The sequence below is a fragment of the Kogia breviceps genome, chromosome 3 (assembly GCF_026419965.1).
Source record: "Kogia breviceps isolate mKogBre1 chromosome 3, mKogBre1 haplotype 1, whole genome shotgun sequence".
Lineage (NCBI taxonomy): Eukaryota > Metazoa > Chordata > Mammalia > Artiodactyla > Physeteridae > Kogia > Kogia breviceps.
The window spans coordinates 150,085,611-150,107,372 of NC_081312.1; the positions used below are offsets into that span (position 1 = coordinate 150,085,611).

The 21,762-nt window shown below is 53.5% G+C and overlaps 2 protein-coding genes and 1 non-coding gene across 9 annotated transcripts in view; 2 read left to right on the forward strand and 1 right to left on the reverse strand.

Moving 5' to 3' along the window:
- Positions 1–964, forward strand: part of FANCI (FA complementation group I) — an 86,519-nt gene extending 85,555 nt beyond the window's left edge. For all 6 annotated transcript variants that reach the window (XM_059056581.2, XM_059056582.2, XM_067029877.1 and 3 more), the window contains one exon: positions 884–964. In XM_059056581.2, the coding sequence (XP_058912564.1) occupies positions 884–946 (63 nt within the window). In that variant the 3' untranslated portion in view covers positions 947–964. The remainder of the gene's footprint in view (positions 1–883) is intronic.
- POLG (DNA polymerase gamma, catalytic subunit) lies at positions 797–19,023 on the reverse strand. Of its 2 annotated transcripts, XM_059056595.2 has the most exons (23): positions 18,800–19,023; positions 17,264–18,034; positions 14,185–14,380; positions 13,092–13,256; positions 12,853–12,999; positions 12,624–12,703; positions 11,624–11,806; positions 11,364–11,518; positions 11,070–11,196; positions 9,892–10,128; positions 8,829–8,949; positions 8,535–8,621; positions 8,117–8,224; positions 7,043–7,203; positions 6,270–6,323; positions 6,062–6,179; positions 5,494–5,629; positions 5,146–5,392; positions 3,645–3,767; positions 3,346–3,514; positions 3,010–3,218; positions 1,874–2,034; positions 797–1,300 (listed from the first exon to the last, which is right to left on the reverse strand). In XM_059056595.2, exons 2-23 carry the CDS (start codon positions 17,872–17,874, stop codon positions 1,242–1,244), a joined length of 3,654 nt encoding a protein of 1,217 aa, XP_058912578.1. In that variant the 5' UTR covers positions 17,875–18,034; positions 18,800–19,023; the 3' UTR covers positions 797–1,241. The 2 variants fall into 2 exon arrangements, with proteins under 2 accessions (XP_058912578.1, XP_066885984.1); XM_067029883.1 differs by lacking the exon at positions 8,117–8,224 and having other exon boundaries at positions 18,800–18,981.
- Positions 19,024–19,197: 174 nt separating this feature from the next.
- Positions 19,198–19,270, forward strand: TRNAR-UCG (transfer RNA arginine (anticodon UCG)). Its single transcript has one exon. It is a non-coding gene; the product is annotated as a tRNA-Arg (tRNA).
- Positions 19,271–21,762: the final 2,492 nt, after the last annotated feature.

Consider the following 21,762-nt stretch of genomic DNA (forward strand, 5'->3'; position numbering starts at 1 on the left):
TAGCAGCCTGTCTGGGGGCAGCCACGGATTAGTGTGGAGGGGCAACAACCACAGAGAACGGGCCAAAAGGTGGAAGATGAAACAGGCTCAAGAGAGGTGTTGTACCCAGTTGCCCAGGCTTGTATACATTTTGCGTAGACATTTCCAGAAAGGGGGTGATGAAAACAAGGCCTTCCTTTGGGTCTTCCCCTCTGACCTTTTGAACCATTGGAAAATCACGAGCCCAAGTATTCTGGCTCAGAAAACAGTTTACTTCCTCTTTTATCATGCCCTCATTCGAAGGAGGGCCACTCTATGATCAGCTCAGGTAGTCATGCCAGTTTCTTATCCTTTTTGCCCTCTGATAAGACTAAAGGGAGAGGAACAGACCAGTTACAGTAGCACACCATGAGCCCTATAGCATCTCTGAAGCAGAACTCAATGTTTCCTTACCTCTAGTGCCTAAAATTTCTGTCACCTCAGGTTTGTCTAACATAAACTGGGAGTTTACATAAAACACCCTGGATTTCTAGCTTCTCAAACATTTTTAACTTACATTCTTGTTTAGCACACTCTAAGCCATAATGCACCTGGCCCCATCCACTCCCTTTGCCTACTAGGCATTTGAGTTCAGGGGAGTTATGTAGCATCTTGATGCCCCTTCTCTGTCATCTTGTCCCTCGCATGTCCACAGGTATAACAAAAGCCAAAAAAAAAAAAGTTAGCATCCACCTTACTCTACTGTAGAACTCTCCCCATCTCCAACATAATTACCTCCCAGGAGTGGGAAAGGAGAGAAAGCATGACTATCACAGGCTTTGATGAGAAGATAAAGGATCTTTGTTTTTATTTCCACTGCCTCCGAGCAGGCTTATCACATTTAGAGCATACTTCTCTCCCCTAGGGCACTGCATCAGAGCTTGAGGGACAGAACAAAGAACCAGCCAAGAAGAAAAGGAAAAAATAAATGCCTGAGTTACGTGAACTTTGGGGCTTCTGCTTTTTTTACCCAACAAGCAACAATGCCCCCTTGTCCTACAGCCTGCACCAGTGTTGGCATCTTGGTTCTGAACTCAATTGCACCGTCAGGTAGAGGCAATCATTCTTGGCAGGTCCTGCTACTGAAAAATGGCTGGCCTTAGGCAAGCCCTTTTGCAAAAAGCACAGCTGAAAGCCTGAGTTTAGGAGCCTGCACTGCCCCGGTGAAGCTCCACGGGAGCAAATACAGAGCCCTCCAGGCAGAGCTACAGTCCAGGCTGGCTTCATTTTTCCAGGGAGCCTTTGGTGAGTTCAATTATCTGGTAAATATCCAGTGCTTCACCTGAAAAATAGTGCAAATTGGTTAGGATGCTTCCTCAAGAATTGTTAACTCATAGGTCTGAAGTGAGAAAAGGAGCTTAATTAATGTTAAGGTCAAAAAGTACTGAAGGGTTCAGAGTAATTGCCAGGAATGGTAATGTTACATTTGGGGAGGATCTGTTTTCTTTTTTGTATAAAATAAGTTTATCTTAGACACATAGAAAATAAGCTTTCTGATTTACTTGTTTGGCACTCAAAGCACAGTTTTTTCACTTAAGAATGTACTTTGACTTTATACAGTAAACCTTCAAACGTTTCTGTTGTGGTTCAAAAGGGAAGGGAACAGATGGAAGAAACCAGAGTTTCAAACATTCCTTCATTTACTATGAACAGCTTTCTAGAAACACATGCCTTTGTGATTTGAGCATCATGCTCACTTTGGAGCCAGGGCACATTATAAACTGAAATGGCCCAGTACACAGCACAAGAAGTAGACTTCTTATCCTCTGGTGCCCCAAGCTTCGTGTTGTCCAAGACCACTTTCTAGTCTGTCTCATGTCCTACGAGTAACGAGGAACAAAGGTGTTGTGCTCACCCTCCGGAATCCCGTATCTCCTTTCCATCCCAGTTGGGTTGGAAGGGGTTTTACAATCCATGGTCACTTCCTTCCTGAGGCACTGGTCGATATCGACTGTACTGAAAAAGGCGACTGACTGGGGCAAGTCATTCAGACCCAGCTTGTAGGCAAACATGCACCTGAAAGAGACCCGACCTCCTCTCACAGTCATGTTCCTGCTGTGAATCCAGGAGAGATGATGACCTGGTATCTGTACAGCAGATCCTCCCCCCAACCAGCTCTATTCACTTAGCAAAGAAAGCTGAAGGGCCAGCACTACCCACTATCCAGCAGCCCAACACCTCCCGCTGAGACACTCAATTATGGACTCAAAACACACCTTTTTTTTCCCAGTTTGGTACACTTTATTTGATGTCAAAATTTCAACTATTGGGCCAGAATTTGAATATACGAGGACTTGCATTAGCTTTGTTAAACATAACCCCCCCCCCCACCCAGGAAATGATTATGAGGGCAGCGGAGACAGTGTTGAGTATTGTAAACATTCATTATTTACCCATTAATCAGGATAGATCATGGTTCCCAAACTGGTTCTGAGGGGGCAGATCAACATGAAACTGTAACATCATTTAATGTAACCATATAAACTAGGAATGTTACTACAAAAAAATACAACTCAATATATAAAAAAATATGTTTTTAAAGTCACATTTGAGTTTCTCCATTAACAATGTTTTCTGTCAGTATTCAGAATAACAAACTTCTGGCACTTAAGAATTAACATTTACAAATGGAAGAAAAATATCTCAGTTTTCTGCGGGTTGAGAATAGCCTCTGTCATTTGATTTTCAAAACAGAAAGGTGTGTTCTGAGGGGAGCACAATTTGAGAACTACTCTTCGGAACAACTGCCCTGGCTTCTACCTTCTCACCTCAGTGATCTAGTCTTGGTATATGACACTTTGAACCCCCCCCAAAATTTTTTCTAAAGGTTGAGGCCAGTCTTTTTTAAGACTGCTACAAGTTTTAAAAATCAGAAATAAAAGTGGGAACATTTATTTCTGGGGGGATGAAAATTCAGATCATGCTCAGCCCGATCCGAGCCCCACATATCTGGTATATGGTCAGGCCACAGAGGCCACGGGCCTTGCCTACCTGGTCAAGAGGTTGGTGATCTGCAGGGCGAGGGCAGCGCGGTAGCGGTCCTCCTCCCTCACCAGGTAGCGAACCTCATCATGGATGCTGATGCAGAAGCGCCCATCAATGGCAAACTCCTCAAACAGCCACTTCATGGCCACAAGCATGAGGTGTAAGTAGTCCACAGCAGAGCTCTGCACCACCCAATTCACACGGCTGGTCATAAACTGGGGAGGGAAGGTAGGCACAGGCGAGAAGGGTTAAACCACATACCAGTTCACTAGAGTACAAGGTAGTACAGGAGCCCTGCCCTCCCTGCGACCCTCTCCCCATGTTCCAAGGGTAGTAGGATACCTCCCCCTGGACAGCAGAGGGCTCCAGGGCTCGGGTGATGCGGCAGCCCAGCACCGGGGTACATGGTGTGTCAGACATCGCAATGCTCTCCAGCTTATTGAACATTTCTGACTCTGTGCCCCCCATCCAGGCTCGTTCAGCAACCACCTCCCACTTCTTCCATTGTGATCTGGGGGGCGAGGAACAAAGAGAGGGCAAGCTTTGTCTTTTAGCATCTTAGAGCTAAAAACAAAGCATCCCAGGTTTCCCCGGGCCAGCCCAGACCCGCCCCCTCCATCCTTAACACACAGAGTTCTCACTTCCTAGAAGCTTCTCTCTGGATCTTGCGTAGATCCTGCAGGGAAACCCAGCCATCCTCGGTCTTGTTCACAGGGAGGTCCAACTCCCTCAGCAGCCACTCGCCCTCATCTGACAGCCGATATCTGGGGGTGGGGGGGTGCAGTGTCACAACTGTCATTCCCATGGAACGCCTCTTCTATGCCAAACCCTGGGCTAGGAGTGTTCAATCCCCTCACTCCACTTACACAACCACCCTGGGGTCGTGCCTTTCCCCTACAAGCTCCACTTCAGAGGGGGAAAAGGCTCAGAGATACTAAGTGACTTTGTGGGATCACACAGCAAGGAAGAGGTAGAACCTAGACAGGAACCCAGGATTTTGGGGACTACATGAGGGTAGCCCAATAAAGGACAGACTCCAACACAAGAACTACTACTGTTACTACTGTCCTAATGCCTTAGACACTGCACTGCCCCATAACCAACAGGTGGCATGTAGTAGTCCAAGAGGCAGCAAGAGCTATCACCCCACATTGGGGTGTGTGGGGGGGTGCACGTAGGGGGGATAGAACAGACTACTCCCTGAAAGGGAGAGGACAGAAGACAACCTACAGCCAGGCCCGACTGACCCTTCTCAGTCCCCACTGCCCCAGACGCCCAGCTTCAGTGCAACTTCAGACATTACCAGGCTCGGCCCCCGATGGCTCCAGAGCCACACCACTCACCTGCTCAAAGGTGCACCAGGGTTTCCCCACCAGCCCTCAGTCCAGACTCCTCTGAGGCCAGCAAACGTTTCCACAACTAAGGCCCAACCTATTCTGTCGTCACTGCCTTGCCTCTGCCAGCACACGCCACCCACGGTGCATGCCACCCCCAACCCCATGTCCTCCTCTCACTTCCCTGGACAATACTCGGCTCCCCTTTTCTGCCTTTATGCAGTTACTACTGAACTGTTATCACTTAACTTTTAGTCTTTCCATGAGGAGGTCAGCTAATTAAACGCGGATACCGTATATTATACCCACGCAAGTCATAAAGGCACCTCTCCTCCCTCACACTCGATCCAGGAACCCTCCTAGGAGGCTGCTGAGGCCCTAAGCAAACAATAGGTACTATGGGCAGAAGCACACTGGAAGCCTGGGAAGGCTTTCTCCTCTGCCAAAACCAGTTTAAATCTCTGGTTTTCCACAGGCCCTCTCTTCAGCTGTCTTCTACTAAACTTGCTCTCACTCCCTGTAGGCACATGAGGTTGCAAGCCCACCTTACTGTTTACTCTGCATGACCAGAGCTCTGACAGCATAACAAAAGCACCGCTTTAACTCTGAGGAAAACTGACCATTAAGCAAGCAAATGTCACAACCCAATAACAAACCACCCTAGAACTAGGTAGGGGTCTGGAGGGAGAGGGGCCAGGTGAGGACTCAGGTAATGGGAAGAGGTAGAAAAGAAGGGGGCAGTAAAGGTAGTAAAGCAAGCCTGAGGCCCTGGGGTAACGTGGCTGTGGATGGGAGAGGCCCCCCTCACCTGCGGAGGCCCTTGGTGACCGCATACATCTGTCGGGCCTTCTCAGCTGCCTCCTGCCGCGTGAGCCGGTGGTTGAACTGCATGAGCAGGCGCTCAGCGAAGGGCTGCCCGGCTCCATAGATGCGGCCATAGTTGAAGACCTTGGCGTGCTCACGGCTGATACCCACTGTGGCAGCTGTCTTACTGTGTAGATCGGTGCCCCTGCTCTTCCTGCCCTGCAGTGTCATCCACCCAAAGGCTGTGCAGCCTGGGGGGCGAGGCAGGAGTGAGAAAACAGGCTTCAGAAATATTCTTCGTGGCGAGGCATCAGGCTGCCACTGCTTTGCTCCAGCCCTGGCTCCTGCTTACCATGCATGCCGGCAAAGTGGGCATCTCCAAGCACAGCTGCAATCCACAGCTCCTGTGAGTCCACATCAGCACCCACGAGAACGTAGCCGGGTGGAGCCTGCACCATTGCCTTCAACTCACTGCCTACTCGGTCAGCCTGCAGGAAGAGTGAGGTCAGACCCGACCCAGATACCCCAGTAGACTCCTCCCACCCATCCCTGGAGCCTGACTAGATTGAGAATGCTGGAGCCCTTCCTGAGGGGATGGTTTTAAGGAATGCCAGCCAGCAGTGCCCCAAACTCCACAGTTCCAGGTAAAGAATCCCTGCTCCATGCCTGGCTCTATACCCGGCCCCATCTAGACTCCACAATAGCTGTGCCTAGCATACCTTGTCAATGTCTGGCCAGGAGCAGGTGCCCAGAACATATCTGAAAAGCTGGATGAGCTGTGAAGCTAGATTTGAACTTGAGTTCTGCCTGACCCAGATCTCAGGTTCTTTTTCATGCTCCTCAGCAAAGTCCCTCTGCAACCCCAGCTTCTAGACACACAGGAGAGGAAGGGCAGAACCAGAGGTGCAGAGGACACATACCCGGGCATTGCTGGCAGTGAGCCACGTGGGCTCTACAGCCCGTCGAGTAATGGTGCCAGCAGTCACGACCTGGGGCAGGATGGCCCCATAGCGGCCTTCCTCATCATAGTGTGGGTGCCTGGGGGGAGGACATGAGGCTCAGCAGCTTGCCTGGGTCCTAGGACCCGCCCCCATTTTCCCGTTCCCACAACCACTTGCCAGGACATACCTGGTTACAGCACGGGGCAGAGCAGACCTGGGCAGCCACACCACCATCTGGGAGCTGCGGGGACAGACGGGTTGCTCAGCACAGCCATAGAGAGCACACTCCATCCCCCATCACAACACGGCCCTCATGTGCCCAGCTTTGGGGGCTGCTGTGCCTCCTCCTTGCCCAGCCTCAACCCTCTTCCCACTGACTTGTCTCAGGGTGGGCCTAGCATCTACCATCTAGGAGCATAAGCCACCGGGAACTGTCCAGGCATCTGAGGCAGCTTTGGCCCCCATCCTGGAGTATCCATGAGGCACTCAGCACCAGCCCTGCCACCACTGCCTTTTCCAGGCTCAGGGCAGACTTTACCAGCCCATCACAGCACCCTTCTCACAAGAGTGTGCCGCTGGCAGCCACAAACCCCTCAGAACCAGCCTTCGATCCATTTGCCATTCCCAGTCTACAGGACCCACTCCCAGCCCCCAACAGAGCTTACAGGCTACTAGCCCTCCATGGAAGGGGCCGCAGAGCTGGGAGGGGCCGCCAAGGTCCTACAGTACCACTCTTTACATAACAGGGAAACTGCAGCTGGAGAGGGAATGAGCCTTGCCCACGGTCCCATGGCACCAGGACCACAAGCAGCCAGGCCTCTAGACCAGGCTCTCCCTCCACTGCAGCACAGGCTGTCAGGGGCCCCTGGGTGGGAATCAGGGGAAGGGATCCCAAGACTGCAATAACCCAGCCAGAGACATGGACAGACAGCATGTCTCTGCCCTCCCACGGCGACCCACCTGATACGTTTATGGGCGTTCCTCCAAAAAGAAATCATTTTGTTGATTTCCAAGGCACGGGGCCCACTGGCACCTCCTGGGCCAGCCTGCAGGGTGCCGTCCTCCATCTTGGGCAGGAAGTCTTTGGCAAAGGGACTGCCCACATTGCAGCTGTTACCATCCTGAAGAGAGCAAAGGAAGCAGGGGCTGGAGGCACATGGCAGACCCCTAGCTGGGGAACTGATGCCCTGTGTGCCTGGGCTCTGCCCAACACTGAGCCCAGAACCTCAAGCAGAGCGGTCTGGGGTGAATCCGTGATTGCAGCGCGCGCGCGCGCGCGCGCACACGCACACACACACACACACACACACACACACACACACACACACACACACACACCCCTCCCCTCACAGTAACAGCCATCAGTCAACAGATCTATCATGTACACACACACACACACACACACACACACACACACACACACACCCCTCCCCTCACAGTAACAGCCATCAGTCAACAGATCTATCATGTACACACACACACACACACACACACACACACACACACACACACCCCTCCCCTCACAGTAACAGCCATCAGTCAACAGATCCTATCATGTACACACACACACACCCCTCCCCTCACAGTAACAGCCATCAGTCAACAGATCCTATCATGTACACACACACACACACACACACACACACACCTCCCCTCACAGTAACAGCCATCAGTCAACAGATCCTATCATGTACACGCACACACGCGCACACACACACACACACACACACACACACCCCTCCCCTCACAGTAACAGCCATCAGTCAACAGATCCTATCATGTACCAGATGTGGCACCAGACACCTGACATGCCCTGTGTCATTTAATTCCACCACCATGCCCCTCACCACCCAATCTTCAGAAGGAAGACAAAACCTCAGAGAGATGGCAACATTTGTCTGAGATCATATACTGTGCCACTACTACCAGCATTCCTGCAAAAAGGGAGTCTCCCTGTTTGAGTCACTCTGGAGACCTACTGTGCGCCCTGGGCACAGCGAGGACACCACAGAACAGGCATGAACCAGGACACACCTTGTGAGGCAGCTTGAAGAACCAGCAGCCAGGGATATCCACATCATTATAGGGTCCGTTGCCATGGTGATAAGCTGGCTGGCTGGCTTTTGGGCCGCCAGCAGCAGTCTGTGGGGGCCACACACCTAGATCAGGCCCTGCTCCAGCACCTGCATTCAGCGAGGGCCATGGGGTAGGGGGTGGGAAAAGGGCCTGAAATGGCAAGCAGGTAAGCTGGGAAATGACAGGATAGCTATGAGGTCTCAGGCTTCCTCCTTGGCCTCCAACAAGTATGGGGCCACCCAAAGGCAGGGCAGCCATCTCCCAGCTCCCCAAGACCCTGGGAATTCTCTGGGGGGAAAGAGCTACTTGGGCACAAGAGGAGGGCCCTGCCACCCAACACCCACCCAGACAACCCATGAGCAGGTGCCCAGCTCACCAGAGCTGGGAGTTGACCTGGAACTGCCACTCGCAAGTTCTCCATCCTGGCCTCGGCCTCCACTTCTAAGCAGCCCATTTCTTCCACCTGGATGGGCCCAGGTACCAAGGAAGTGAAGCAGGGGGCTGGTTTGGCCCAAATCCACCACCCCTCCCTGCGACACGCAGACAGCCCAGGACAGCCTGAGGTGGGCAACTGAGTGCATCCGGCACCCCGCCCCCACCCAAAAGGCCACCCCTTCCTTGAGGGAACAGAGCCCCCTCCCCAGAGCTCAGGCTCAGAGCCCGCCCTCACCGTCTGCCACATGGCACTGCTGTCGGTGAGCAGGAACTCCTCAGCCAGGTCTGCCTCCTGTGGCTCCAGCTGCTGCTTCCCCTGTTCAAGACAGTGCTTCCTGTACAGGGACTCGATGGCTCTGTGCAGAGAACAGCAGCAGCAGCCTCTGATTACCGGGTGCCCCCTCCAGGCCAGGCAGCTCGCTGGGGGCCTTCCACGATTCCCTCTGTATAGCCTCAGAATCAGCTCTGAGGCGTAAGTGGACAGCACTTCCCCTGGTTCATAGACAGGGAGTGACAAATTGAAAACGACAGCACAATGGTGGCAGGCTGGGTTTCGAGGCCTGGGCTGACTCAAATCTAAGCGCTTCTCCCCAGGGCCACCACCTCCCCGGGAAAAGGTCTGGGAGCTGAGCAGTCGAGGCCTGAGAAGTCAGGGCCAGGCTCTGCCCCAGGCTGGCTCCTGCCCGCTCATCCATCCTGCAGCTCCAAAGGAGCAGGCTGATCCCTGCCCTTCTGTCCTAAGGCCCCGCGGGTGGTTCAGGCTGCCCCGCAGAGCCAGGACTCTCAATTCTGGGCCACTTCAAGTGCTATGGCTTCTCCCCAACATCTGCCTGTCAAAAGCTCAAGGGTTTGTGAGCTCAGACAAGAAACTGACTTCCCTAGGCCTTTGTTTTGCCAACTCTAAAATGAAGATGACCATGGGACTGCCTAGGGAACAGACGAGGGAAGCACTGTAAAACGTTTATTAACACAGAATATAATCAGTGCTCAATCAATTATACTAAAAAAAGGGGGACAAAGCTCAACCCCCCTGTCACTTCCAACAGCCCTCCCTCTGCACACTCCTGTGAGCTGCCGGGCCCAGGAGCAAGGCCTCAGTCCCACCCACTCCAAGCACCACGCCCTCAGCCCCACAGGGCTCTGAGGCCCACACCGAAAAGGCAGCCACCAAACAAAGAACTAGAACCCAGACTCTCAGACCTGAGCTCTTTCCACTAGCCTGAGCTGGGTCTGGTCTCTCCAGCAAGGGGAAGGGGTACCCAGCCTCCAGCCCCTTCCTCCCTGAGCCAGAGCCTTACGTGTAGGGGCAGGCCACCCCAGCCGACGTTAGGCCGCTGCCTGGTGGCACCTTAGCCAGGTTGTCCCGCCGCCCGGGCACCAGGTATCCCCAGCCATGCCGCTCCGAGTAGTGCAGAGGGAAGCCGTCCCAGGTCAGCGCCATGAGTTTAGGTGTGACCCGCATCTGGAGACTGAGAAGACTAGGGCCTGGGGTCCACGCAGGGTCATCTAGCCGGGGACAGAGCTTCCGATACCACCTATGCCCCGCCAGAAGAGAGCAGCGTCATGGTAGTCAGCGGAGGACAGTGTGTGACGGCAAGGGCCCCACCCACTCTCCAAGACCCCAAGGCTTTCTGGTGACTTCAGCCTACGGTCACCATCCCTTCCCTCTGGGATACAGCCAGGACCCCCACGGAGTCCCCTAGAATAATTTGAATATCCCAGAAGGAAAGATCCTATGTCAGACCCCCTGTACTACTCAGAAGCCAGGACCCACGTGCAGAGCCTAGGGCTGGACTCCTTCCCCAGCTCCATTTCATGCAGGGAAACTGCCCAGAGGAGCAAGTAGATCTGCCCTCCCACCGCTGCTCTAGAGGCACACAAGGGCCCTTCAGAGCTCCATCCCTCATGTGCTGTTCACCGGAGCCAACACAAGGGTGAGGCAAGTGAGGCACTCAGGGCACAAAATTTAAGGCGGCCTCATCTCAGGCAAATGTAAAGTTGGCACTCTGCTGTTCACCCTGGCTGCCCCTATTTTCTCATCTCTGCCACTCTATGGGGTGTGAATGAAGGGTCACCTCCTCAAGGAAGCCTTACTTGATTTCCCCAGAGTCAGGCATTGCCTCAACACTGATGACTCTTCTGTCTCACCAGCTGTGCTGGCTGGTCTGCACAACTGGCTCCTCCCAGGGAGAAGCTACTAGAAAGGAGGAGTTATGTTCCTATTTGTACTCTCAGAGGCTACTGTGAGGCCCAGCACACAGCAGGTGCTTAATGCACTTGTACTGCTTAAGTCCAGTGACCCCGGGGTCAGAGCAAACTAGTGAGCAGGACTGGAAGACGGCAGGAACAAATGGCAGCAGGTTAGTAAGGGCCCATATGCACACCACCCCCTGTGCTGGGGCCCAGAATAGGGGTGTCCCAGGGTGGAGGGAGGGGTAAGGATGGCCGCTGGACATGTTAGGGAGACAGGGCTCACCCTGGGTGCCCAGGAAGGTGCTGGGGCCGCTTGGGCAGGAGCTCTGTGGTCCCCCTCAGCTGCTCCAAGCAGGCACGGGCCATGACATCTCGCTGAAACTCCTCCTCCTCACTGGGGGGGCCAGGGTCTGCACAGGGTCGGGGAGGACAATCAGGACCAGAGAAGGGTCTCTAACAAAGACCTGCCCAGCCTACTCATCTCCGCAAGGCTGGAGCAACCCCTTCCAAGGGACCCCCCAATCCCAGGACCTTCCCAGGGTCTATCCCTGCCCCACCTCCCGCCCATGTTCCCCACCTTCCTGATCCTTGGGATCCCCAGGGGCCTCGGGCCCCTCGACAGGCAACTTGCTGGCTGTGGCCGGCTCCTTCGTCTTCACCTTCTTTGCCTTCTTCTGCTTAAATTCCTGTAGGTCCCACTCTAGGTCCCAGAGCCAGGGATCTTCTTTGTACCTGCACAGCCAGTCCACCAGGGCAGGGCTAAGGCCAAGCCGAAGGCCAGCCCTCCCACCTGCCCATCCCCTGCAGTGGGATCCAGCCCGCCCAAGGCCTGGCTACCTCTCTCCTGAGAGCAGCTGGCAGGCATCGTTGGCCAGGTCCATCAGCGACTTCTTCATCTCCCACTGGAGCTCCTCATAGGTGCTCTGTGCCTCCGCCAGGTAACGCTCCCAGTTCTGGTTGACGGGCAGGTAGGAGACACCCATCTCCAACATGCCAGCCAGAGTCACCGGGTGGGGACACCTTGAGAATAAACACCAGGGCTGCCATAAATGACCACAGGAGGCAAGGCTTTGGCCCAATCCCTGGGCCAGCCTGGCGATCCTCAACCCAACCACCCATGTCAGAGAGACGGGTTTAAACCCCAGCTCTACCGTCTCCCAGCCATGAGACCCTGGGTAAGTCACTTCATCTCTCTGAGCCTAAGTTCCTTCATCTATAAAATGGGAATATCATCCCATCCTCAGGGGTAATGGGGGAATGACAGATCACAAAAATGAAAATGGCTGCCATTTGCTGAGTAATGACTAAGCACCAAGCACTGTGCTACAACCCCATACACACAAAAGATCACACAAGAACCTCACAACTGAAGTCAAATATATTTGTGTATGTTTCACAGATAAGAGCATTGAGGCTCAGAGAAACCAAGTAACTTGCCCAAGGCCAAATGAGTTGGATAGGATAATCAAGATTAGAACCAGGTCTGGCTGACGCTTATGACTCTGACCATATCATAAAACTGACTCACTAGCAAACATAACCAAGATGGATGTGAGGTCCTTGGCTCAGGATCTGGGTTCAGAGACGGTGCTTAGCAAACCAGGACCACGCACATGAAACAAGCACAGCCTCAGCGCCCCCCTCCAGGGCCTCTGTAGAAACCCCAGAGTCCAAGGCCCAGGTGGCCACCACTGGACAGAGTGGCTCCATGCTCTCAGCCCAGAAAGGCTAAATAAGGCCCCCAGCCTGAGAAAGGCCCAGCACCACCTGGTTACGGTGGGCCCGGGTACCAGGAACCCACTGACCCCCATGGGTTCCCAGAGGGGCTCTCCCTCACCTCTCCAAGAAGAGCGGTAGCTGCTGCTGGAAAACCTCATAGGTGGCCCACACGTCCTGGGCACAGTACTGCATCAGGTCCTGGCACAGGCGACAGGAAGGCGCTGGGTGGGCAGCCATCCCACTACCACCACCGGGCCTCTCAGGGTCAGGTCTGGCAGCTACACTCCCCAGGGTCGCTAGGGGTCTGCCACAGCCCATGTCCCCAGAGCCCCTCTCCACCACCATACCTGGAAGTTCTCACGGATGTCCTTCATGCTACCCTTGACAAACAGCTCACGGGGCTCCTTCTCTAAGCGAGGCCCCCCCACGTAGAGGCTGTGCACGTCTGCCAGATTATTGACACTGCTGATGTCCAGCCAGTCCCAGGATGACATCTGGAGGCCAGAGCAAGGGACACGGCAGATCAGCTCGGTCTCAAGCCAGACAGGCCGGCCAGGGAGGGGGGGTCCCCCAAGTGTGCTCTTACCGCTGGGCCGTTGGCTTTGCCCTGGGATTTCTGGCCTCGCTGTGTGGGGTGCCGGGCCTTGCGCTTGCCCTGCTTGGCTGCCATCCACAGACTGCGCTGGAAGCTGCTTAGCCCTGAGATGGCCATGTGCATGCTCATGGTGTCCAGGAAGCGCATGAGGGAGCCCTGAGGAGCAGAGGCTGCAGCTGAGGGGCCAGCCTACCCCTGCTTCGGCACTTCAGCCCACCAACCCCACCTCAGCCTCCCCTCCCAGCCCACAGCCTCCCAGCGCTAAAGAGTGTCTTCATGCTTGCTCACGCTTGCCCCTCCACCTGGGAAGGGCCTGCCTTCTCAAACCCTAGCCACCCTTGAAAGCGCAGGCCTGGTTCCTGGTTGAATCCCAACACACAGGCCTTCCCAGCATCCAGCAACAGCTCCAGGGACACCTTGGGAACAGAGTGACAAAAAGGAGGCCTTCTAAGCTATCAGGCTCGGCCCCCAGCCCTGCCGCTCAGAAGTTCTGTGGCCCTGGGCAAGTCAACAAGGCTGTCTGAGCCTCAACACCCTCAGCTAGAGGCTAAGTCTACTCTCACCTGCCCTGTCTTTCTCCTAGGGCACTTTTCATAGAATTAAGAATTGCCACAACTACAGTTCTGAGTGTTTGATGTGTGCAACTGTTCAAACCCTCTCAACAATCCTATGAGGTAGCTTCTGCCAACTCCCTCTCTTTACAAATAAGGAAACTGAGGCTCAGTTTCCTCAGTTGTAAAGGGATGTTAAGAGGCCCATGCTGCTCACCAGTGGCCGAGGCAGGATGGGAGCCCAGGCCATGGGGCCCACAGCCTCCAAAGACCCAAACTAAGCTCTAAAATGCCGCACAGAGATAAGGGCCATTAGTACCCTGTGACAACTCAGGTCCTGTGCCAGGCAGACCCTAGGGACAGAACAGCTGGGTACAGGGACCATGGGCAGGGCTGGTCAACAGGAGGCCCTGTAGCTTCTACAAAGGCGATGGAGGCACTGGCCAGGAAAAGCAATGCCTTCCCTAGCCACTGAGAGCAGGGCTCTTAGCCCACCCGGTGCCAGAGCCTGCATTTGGCCCCACGAACCATACCCGGATCAGGTACTGCTCCCTGATATGAGCCCGGTCGAAGCACACGTTGTGCCCCACCACTAACTGCTCCTGCCAGTCTCGCTGGGTGGGGCCGCCGGCACTGGCAGGGACCTCCAGGGGAATGAGGTCAGCCGGCGACAGCTGGCTGGTCCAAGAGTAACGCTCTTCCACCAGCCGCCGGCTGCACCAGGAATACCTGAGGGAGGTGAGAGGCAGGCAGGTTCAGCACGGAGGCATTCAAGTTCCGCTCCACAATCCCCACTGCACACCTACCACCACATGCCAGGTGCTACGCTAGCAGCTGGGGGTACAAGGGAGACCACGGGGTGCTCCTAGCCCTCACAGAGCTAGAGGTCGGGTGGGGTGCTGTCCAGGTATGTGTTCGGAGTGCGGAGGAGTTACAAAAGCTTCTTTACTTTTCAACCTCCACAGAGAGAAAGGGAGCTAAGTGTCACAGTCCCGGGTGTCCCGGATGGGCATTCAGCCTGGGCCATCAAGGTGTTTGTTACACCCAGGGCTCACCAAGTCTGTGCTTGGCTCTGAGGTGTCTTAATGACTGTTATCAACCCCTCACGTCTATAAGCACAAAATGGCTAATGTTCAAAGTGCTAGTAAAGAAGAGAAACAATTATAATAAAACCCAAAGTGGAATTTTTGTTTAATTGAAAGTGGCAAAAAAAAAAGACAAATGCTGTACATGTGTACAGGATGAATCATCTGACGGCTGGAAAGATTCTGAAGGACAAAGAGCGAATCATGCACCTCGTAGAAGGTGCTGTGTCTCTGAGCAAACACCCTCAGTGAGAGACCAGGGAAAGTGCCAGAATGGAGGAAATGTATGCACATGTGCTAGGAAATATGTGCTAGGGTTGGGGTGGGAGGGGCAGGGGATGAGTGCTGCCTGCTGGGGGCCGGACACTGATTCAGGAAAAGGCTGGAGTTTGCTCAAGATCCACAAGACTAAGTGTGGGGAAATGGCCGCTGAGCAAAAGCCTTTTGTGAACCACAGATTACGCCAAAGGGTCAAGGCCACTCAGCATCAAAGTGAGTGACGAGGCCACATGTGTGGCCACCACAGCTGCGAACAAGCTGCCTGTTTCCTTTACGGTGGAGAGGAGGGGTTATCTGCTGCAACAGTTACAACAAACATAAAACTAGTTTCTCTGGGGGAAGGGGTTACCAGCAAAAAGAGGTTCCTAGTGTTAAACCTGGTAAAATCTAACTCACACTCCAAATGATGGGATAATGCTCAGGGACTCAAGTTGAAACCTCCTCCCCTTTCAATTCAACATGTCAAAGCCCTCAAACACAACACAGAAAAAAAGGCTGAAGGATGTCAAATATTTGAGGCTGTGGTGATGACAGGGACTTTAGTTGCAATAAAAAGCCAGACTGGTGTCAATATCCAGGTCTGTAGCTGTACATGAGAACCATCTTGTTAAATTTATTTGTGATAAAAAAAGAAGAACGCCAAAATGCAAACACCTCTGGCAAATTTAAGATGAGTCAGGACCAATGCCGTTAACACTACACTTTTCCTGTGAATCTTAGATCGGTGTTGACAGCCTGTGTAACGTCCCTCTGGTCCGATGACCAAAGCCCTTACCAGCAGCCTTCGGGAAGCTGCCCTCTGGGCCATCCAAGGCTTTTCCCTCCTACTGGAAACTGTGGGCTGCTCAGGAACCTGATGTTACGCAGCCACGCGGCAGGGATGTGCTCAGGTTAAAAGTGGACTGCTGTCAGGGCCCCATCTGGCACCTCCCACCCCCATCATAGTCAGGTTCCCAGAAGGAAGGCCCCAGCACGATCCCAGTCCTCCTCAGCAATGACTTCTGCCGCCAGGCAAACTGCACAGTGCCCCCAGTACCACCGGCAAGAATGGAATGAGAATGAGAGGAGGATGGGAAGGACAGGAAGAGAAAGAGATGAAAAATTAGGAGAGGAAGGAGGAAAGGAAAAGGGGGCCTTCGGGGCAATTGGCCAAGAATGACCAAAAGATCAAAAAACAAGTCCTTCTTGTCACTGGTTTTCTTATTTCCTTTCAGCCACCACAGTCTACTTTACTTTCTCAAATGATGGACAGTATTCCCTCTATTTTGACCATCAAGTTACACAGTAAGCACTGAGATTCTCATCTTAACTGGAACTAAATCAATGAGGAATCATCTAGTTTTGCTCTTTTCAGCCGTTAATGCCTACCTTATCTATTTAGCCATGTTTTCACCATTTTCAACTGCATATTTAACATTTCGCAGCTTTCTTTACAAAGATGTAGCTTCCAATAGGAATAAAGAAACTGCCAACTTTTTTGCTGGCCATGCCTGAAAGCATTAAGGTTGTAAATAGTATTTTAATCCTGGAATGAAGAATAAAAAAGGGGAGAAACAGTACTGCCATCATTGTTTGAAAAGAAACTTGGGTAGCACTTAGAAAGTTATTTAAAAAGAAAAGAGAGATTGGATATACCTTTTAGGGACAAAAATGCCTGCAAGCCTGCTTAGAAGACTGGGGGAAGGAAGCAGTTTCTCAGCTTGGTGGGGGGGTTTGTTGTTACCTGAGGGGAGTGGGTATTTGGAAACACTGAAATGGGTCGGGGCAGTGGGGGGGGGGGGTTTGGTCTGGCATTTAAGGGAGCAGCTGGGGATGCTGAGTGTCCTAAACTGCCTGGGACATTCCCACAAAAGGGAGGTTTCTCCTGCCCAAAAATACCAATAGCATCCCCAAATGGAAACACTGTTCAAATGTCTTGGACTCACTTCTCAGGAAGCTACTAGGAGAAGAGGGAAGGCACCAAATCAAGGTGATCTCAAGTGGTCTCCCAGTCAGTCTCAAGTTCAACACATGTGATTCTCTGCACAGCCCCTATCACCACGTGACATTTGCTTGGGTGTTGTTTACTACCCATACCTTCCTACCAGAAAGTAAGGTCTGTAAAAGCTGGGGTCAAGGCTTGTTTTAGTTCACCACTGAGTCCACTGTCCCTGGAAATCCACCCACCAAACACATAGTAGGAGCTCACCAAACTATTAAGCTGGGCCCCCCACGTGTGCTCAAGTCCCCTGACCCCGCCCGTACTCACCAGGCCGAGGGGGATATGGCCACCGCCAATGTGGGGCAAGTTCCCTCTGCCAAGCAGACCTCCACGTCGAACACCAGGGCCCGCTCCTCGGGGATGGCCACGGGTTCGGCCTCCCCCGCGGGGCCGTACCGGGTCCAGCCCTCCGCCCAGGCCCAGCTCGGGGGCCGGGGGGCCAGCTGGGCCTGCAATAACAAGTTGGCCGCCTCCAGGTAGGGCAGGCTCTGCTTCTGGGCCAGGAGGCGGAAGTGCTGGTCCAGGCTGCCCCCGTAGAGGGGCGGCAGGCGCAGCTCCACGTCGGGCAAGGGCGCGGCCGGCTGCCCCCAGAGCCCGTGCTTCTGCAGGTGCTCGACGCTGCGGCGCACCGCGGCCTCGCCGGGCATCTCCCCGCCGTGCCCGAAGATTTGCTCGTGAAGCCCTCTCGAGAGCATCTGGATGTGCAATGGGTTGTGCCGCAGCTGCCCGCCCTCCGAGGACGGCACTGGCGGCGGCTGCGGCTGTCCGTCGCTGGGGACGGGGACGGAGGCGGAGCTGGAGACCCAACGCCCCGGAGCTGGAACCGGCCCTGGCCCGACGGTGGCGCTGGCCACCTTCCTCCAGAGCAGGCGGCTCATGGTTGGTGCAGGGAGCTCCCCGCTGGGAGTCAGCACACCTGGCTTTGGGCTCCAGCTTGACAGCTTCTACTGGCTGAGAGACGTGGAGAGAGACACGTCCTGTCTCTGTTTTCCTGTCAGTGAAATGGTTCTGACCATGCCTGCCTTCCACCCACAAATCCTAAAGGAGACAGATGATATACAGTGTTACTAATGACACATGTACCGTGTGATATTAACAGCCACCATTCCTTGAGCATTTTCTGCGGTCCAGGCAGTGTGCCAGGCGCCTTCAGGTACATTTTCTCAGTGAATCATCAAACAACCTTGGGAAATAGCAATACCCCTCCTGAGGAAAACTGAGGTTCACGTAAGTTCATCAGGGAAAGTGACGGCCGTGGTTAAGAGGGCAGACTCTGGATAGGAGAACGCGGGTTTGAATGCCGGCTCTGGATCTTACGAGACGTGTGACCTTGGGCAAGCTCCTTAGGCCCCAATTTCCTACTCTGTAAAATGGGGTTACGGATTCTGTCATACAGGACTGCTGTTTGGGTGACACAGGGCGAACACGCCGCGCGGCCCGGCCCTCAGCAAGTCCTCGGCAAATGGTGGCTGCCGTTATCGCGACCGGCGCAGCCCGAGGGCCTAGCGCCTTTAGGAGACAGCGCCCGGATTCGAACCCGTCAGGTGGGCCGCCGTCCCGCGGGGCCCCCACCCACACCTGAGCCCGGGCCCAGCGGGCCGAGGGCGCCCTGCAGGGGGCGTCGGCAGCGACCCCAGCGCGCCCGCCCGCCCGCCCGCTAGCCTGAGCCCGGCGGCCGCGGCCGCGGTGCGCCCTGGGACCAGCCTCCGCCCAGCTCAGGGCCTCGCTCCCTGACTGAAAAGGGAGGGGCCGCGCCGCCGCTCAGGGACCCGGCCTCCCCCCAACGCCGAACCCGCCGGAAACCTCAGTCCGCCCGGTGCTTCCTGGTCTGCGGCTCCCGACCCCACACCAGCGACGCGGCGTCTCCCTCCGCGCGGCCTATGCAGCCTCGGGGTGGCGTGTGGCCCGCACCGGAGCAGTACGCCTCGCTGGCAGCCGCAACTTCCCGTCTGCGCCCCGCTCACTCCCGCGGCTACCCGAGAGGCAAGAGGGAGACTCCCAGCGTGACCAATAGGAGAGCCAAAAGTGGACCGGTCCGCCTGCGGGGTGAAGAGGAAGGACTTCCGGTGGGTCTTCCCTGTGGAACTCTGGGAACCAAGGTCCAACCTCCCCTGCTCAAGAAGCAGGTGGATTGGTCCAGGGCAAGCTGGTGGGCGGTAATAATAGTTTTTACACTGTCCAAAGAGCCCCAACTATCAGGCGGCCGCGTGGCCTAATGGATAAGGCGTCTGACTTCGGATCAGAAGATTGCAGGTTCGAGTCCTGCCGCGGTCGTAAAGGGGGTTATTTACAATTTTTGGTTCATTCCTTCTTGGGAATTAAGTACCGGAACACTACGAAACGCTGTCGCCGATTACTACCCCACGTGGAAGTCTGGGAACACCAAGATCTGCCGAAGTAACTACCCCCACCCTCCACACCCAGTATGTCCCACTAAAATTATTCCCTTACTTGCCCCGGGGGCGGGAGTGGTGGTACTTTTCTAAAATGTACCTTCTGGGCTCATACACCCACGCTGGTGGGGGGGGGGGGGGCATCCTACGCGGAAACCCCGATTTTAAATCAACTGATAAGTGGGAATAACAGAGATTCACGTTTGAAGGGAACCCCTCCTTCCCTTCATCCTGGGCAATTCTGATGGGTAAAAATACTGCCTTTCGTTTAACCCGAATCTGCCGCCCGGTAGATTAAGCCCTCGCCCCGGCGCGTCCGGCTCCTCCCCGCCTGAGGAGCTACCTGAGGTTGCCTTCCAGTCTTTGCGGGTTCCTGTCTCTGCATCCACCTCCTGTTGCTCCAGGTGCCTCTGATAAACTGCAAAGCGCCGCAGAAGAAGGCCCACGTGGATAACGAGAGCCTGGGAGTTGGATCCTGGAGACCCAGGAAAGCGAGGCTCAGAGAGATTTGAGACAGACCTGAGGACACACAGCTGACTAGGGACAAAACTCAGGCCTCACAGAAAGTGGGCGCCCACCTCCCAGGCCGTGCGTGTGCCAGGACACCGTGAACTGACTTGAGAAACCGACTTCGGTATTTTTCAGGGGTGTGGTTTGGGGATACCCAGGGAAACACACTCCTCCGCCTGTCCTGCGGACTGATCCCGCCCAGAAAGGCGGAGAGAAGCCCCAGACCAAGGCTTGTGAAGGTTGTACTGGCATTGAACCTAGATCCTTCCATACATTTCCCTTTTCTTTATTTTTAAGTATGAAATATTGTTTATACATTGTTCTAGATGTATTTAATATACACACAAATGTATTTTTGTTTCTTTCTTTTGGCAAAAAATACAAGCAAATGAAAATTCAGCGTCTTAGAATCTGGGCTTTTTCAGGTAACCTGTACCACTGATATTTAACAAAATGCCGAGAGAAGAGGTTCTCAGCTTAAATCAGGGACTCCCTAAATGGGGAAAACATTTTCATTATTTCTTCTACTCTCCTACTGCAATTTAGCATTTCCTTCAATTATGAGGTTAAGCTACCAGCCACAGTAGTATCAGCAGCACCTGGGGCTTTGTCCCCAGTAGCAATCACAGATATGTCCATGACACGTTACAGTTGCTGCAGATTTTTCAAAATATTGTTTACACTCATCTGTACTTCATTTCTTCTTTTTTTTAAATTGGGGTATAGTTGTTTTACAATGTTGTGTTAGTTTCTACTGTACAGCGATAAGTATCCCCTCTTTTTTGGATTTCCTTCCCATTTAGGTCACTACAAAGCACTAAGTAGAGTTCCCTGTGCTATACAGCAGGTTCTCATTAGTTATCTATTTTATACATGTTAGTGTATATTTGTCAATCCCAATCTCCCAATTCATCCCACCCCCGCCATTTCCCCCCTTGGTGTCCATACGTTTTTTCTCTACATCTGTGTCTCTATTTCTGCCTTGCAGACAGGTTCATCTGTACCATTTTTCTAGATTCCACATATATGCGTTAATATACAGTATTTGTTTTTCTCTTTCTGACTTACTTCACTTTGTATGACAGTCTCTAGGTCCATCCATGTCTCTACAAATAACCCAATTTCATTCCTTTTTATGGCCAATATACACTCATCTGTACTTCAAAATAACAGTGTGGTAGGCCACTGCCCTGATCTTTTTCATGAGTTAACCAAAAAATTACATATTATATCACCTATTTGTTTTTTCTAATATTTCATTATCTTTGTTTTCCTTTGTAATCCTATGTGTTTTATGCATTTAAAAAACATTATTCTTAGAAGGTGTCTATGGTACAAGAAAGCTAAGCTCTCTTGCCCTAGCTGAATGTCACTTCCGGGGATGGTGTTGCTGGACCTGCCTGATATCCGTTAAGAGAACAGCCCTCCCCATAGGTTCAGTGTCAGGATCCCCACAGGTTCAGTGTCAGGAAATGTCCAGCAGGATGCCTGCCCCTCCCAGAAGGTACTTCAGGCCAGTCTGGTACCCTGGCCCTGGAATTAGAATCTTCAGCAAGGGTAAAACTGATTGACACTGATTCCTGCTGAGGGAGGGTACCCGGAGGCATGAGCCAGCCCTTCCTGCCCAGCTGCACTATTTCCAGGGTTCTGAGCCCAGCTCCCCAACCTTCCCTCCCATCTTTTCTGGGAGTTCCTGCGAGAGTGTGTCCTTCTAGAAAAGTCTATTTTTGCTAGTAATACCTGAGAAGCCATGTACATTTCCCTACAATTCCCTGGACCTCTCCTCCCACATAGCAAGAGACAAATTTATTAGGAACCCCCTGTCCAAATTGAAACACTGTACTTTTTTGGAAAGCATGTACC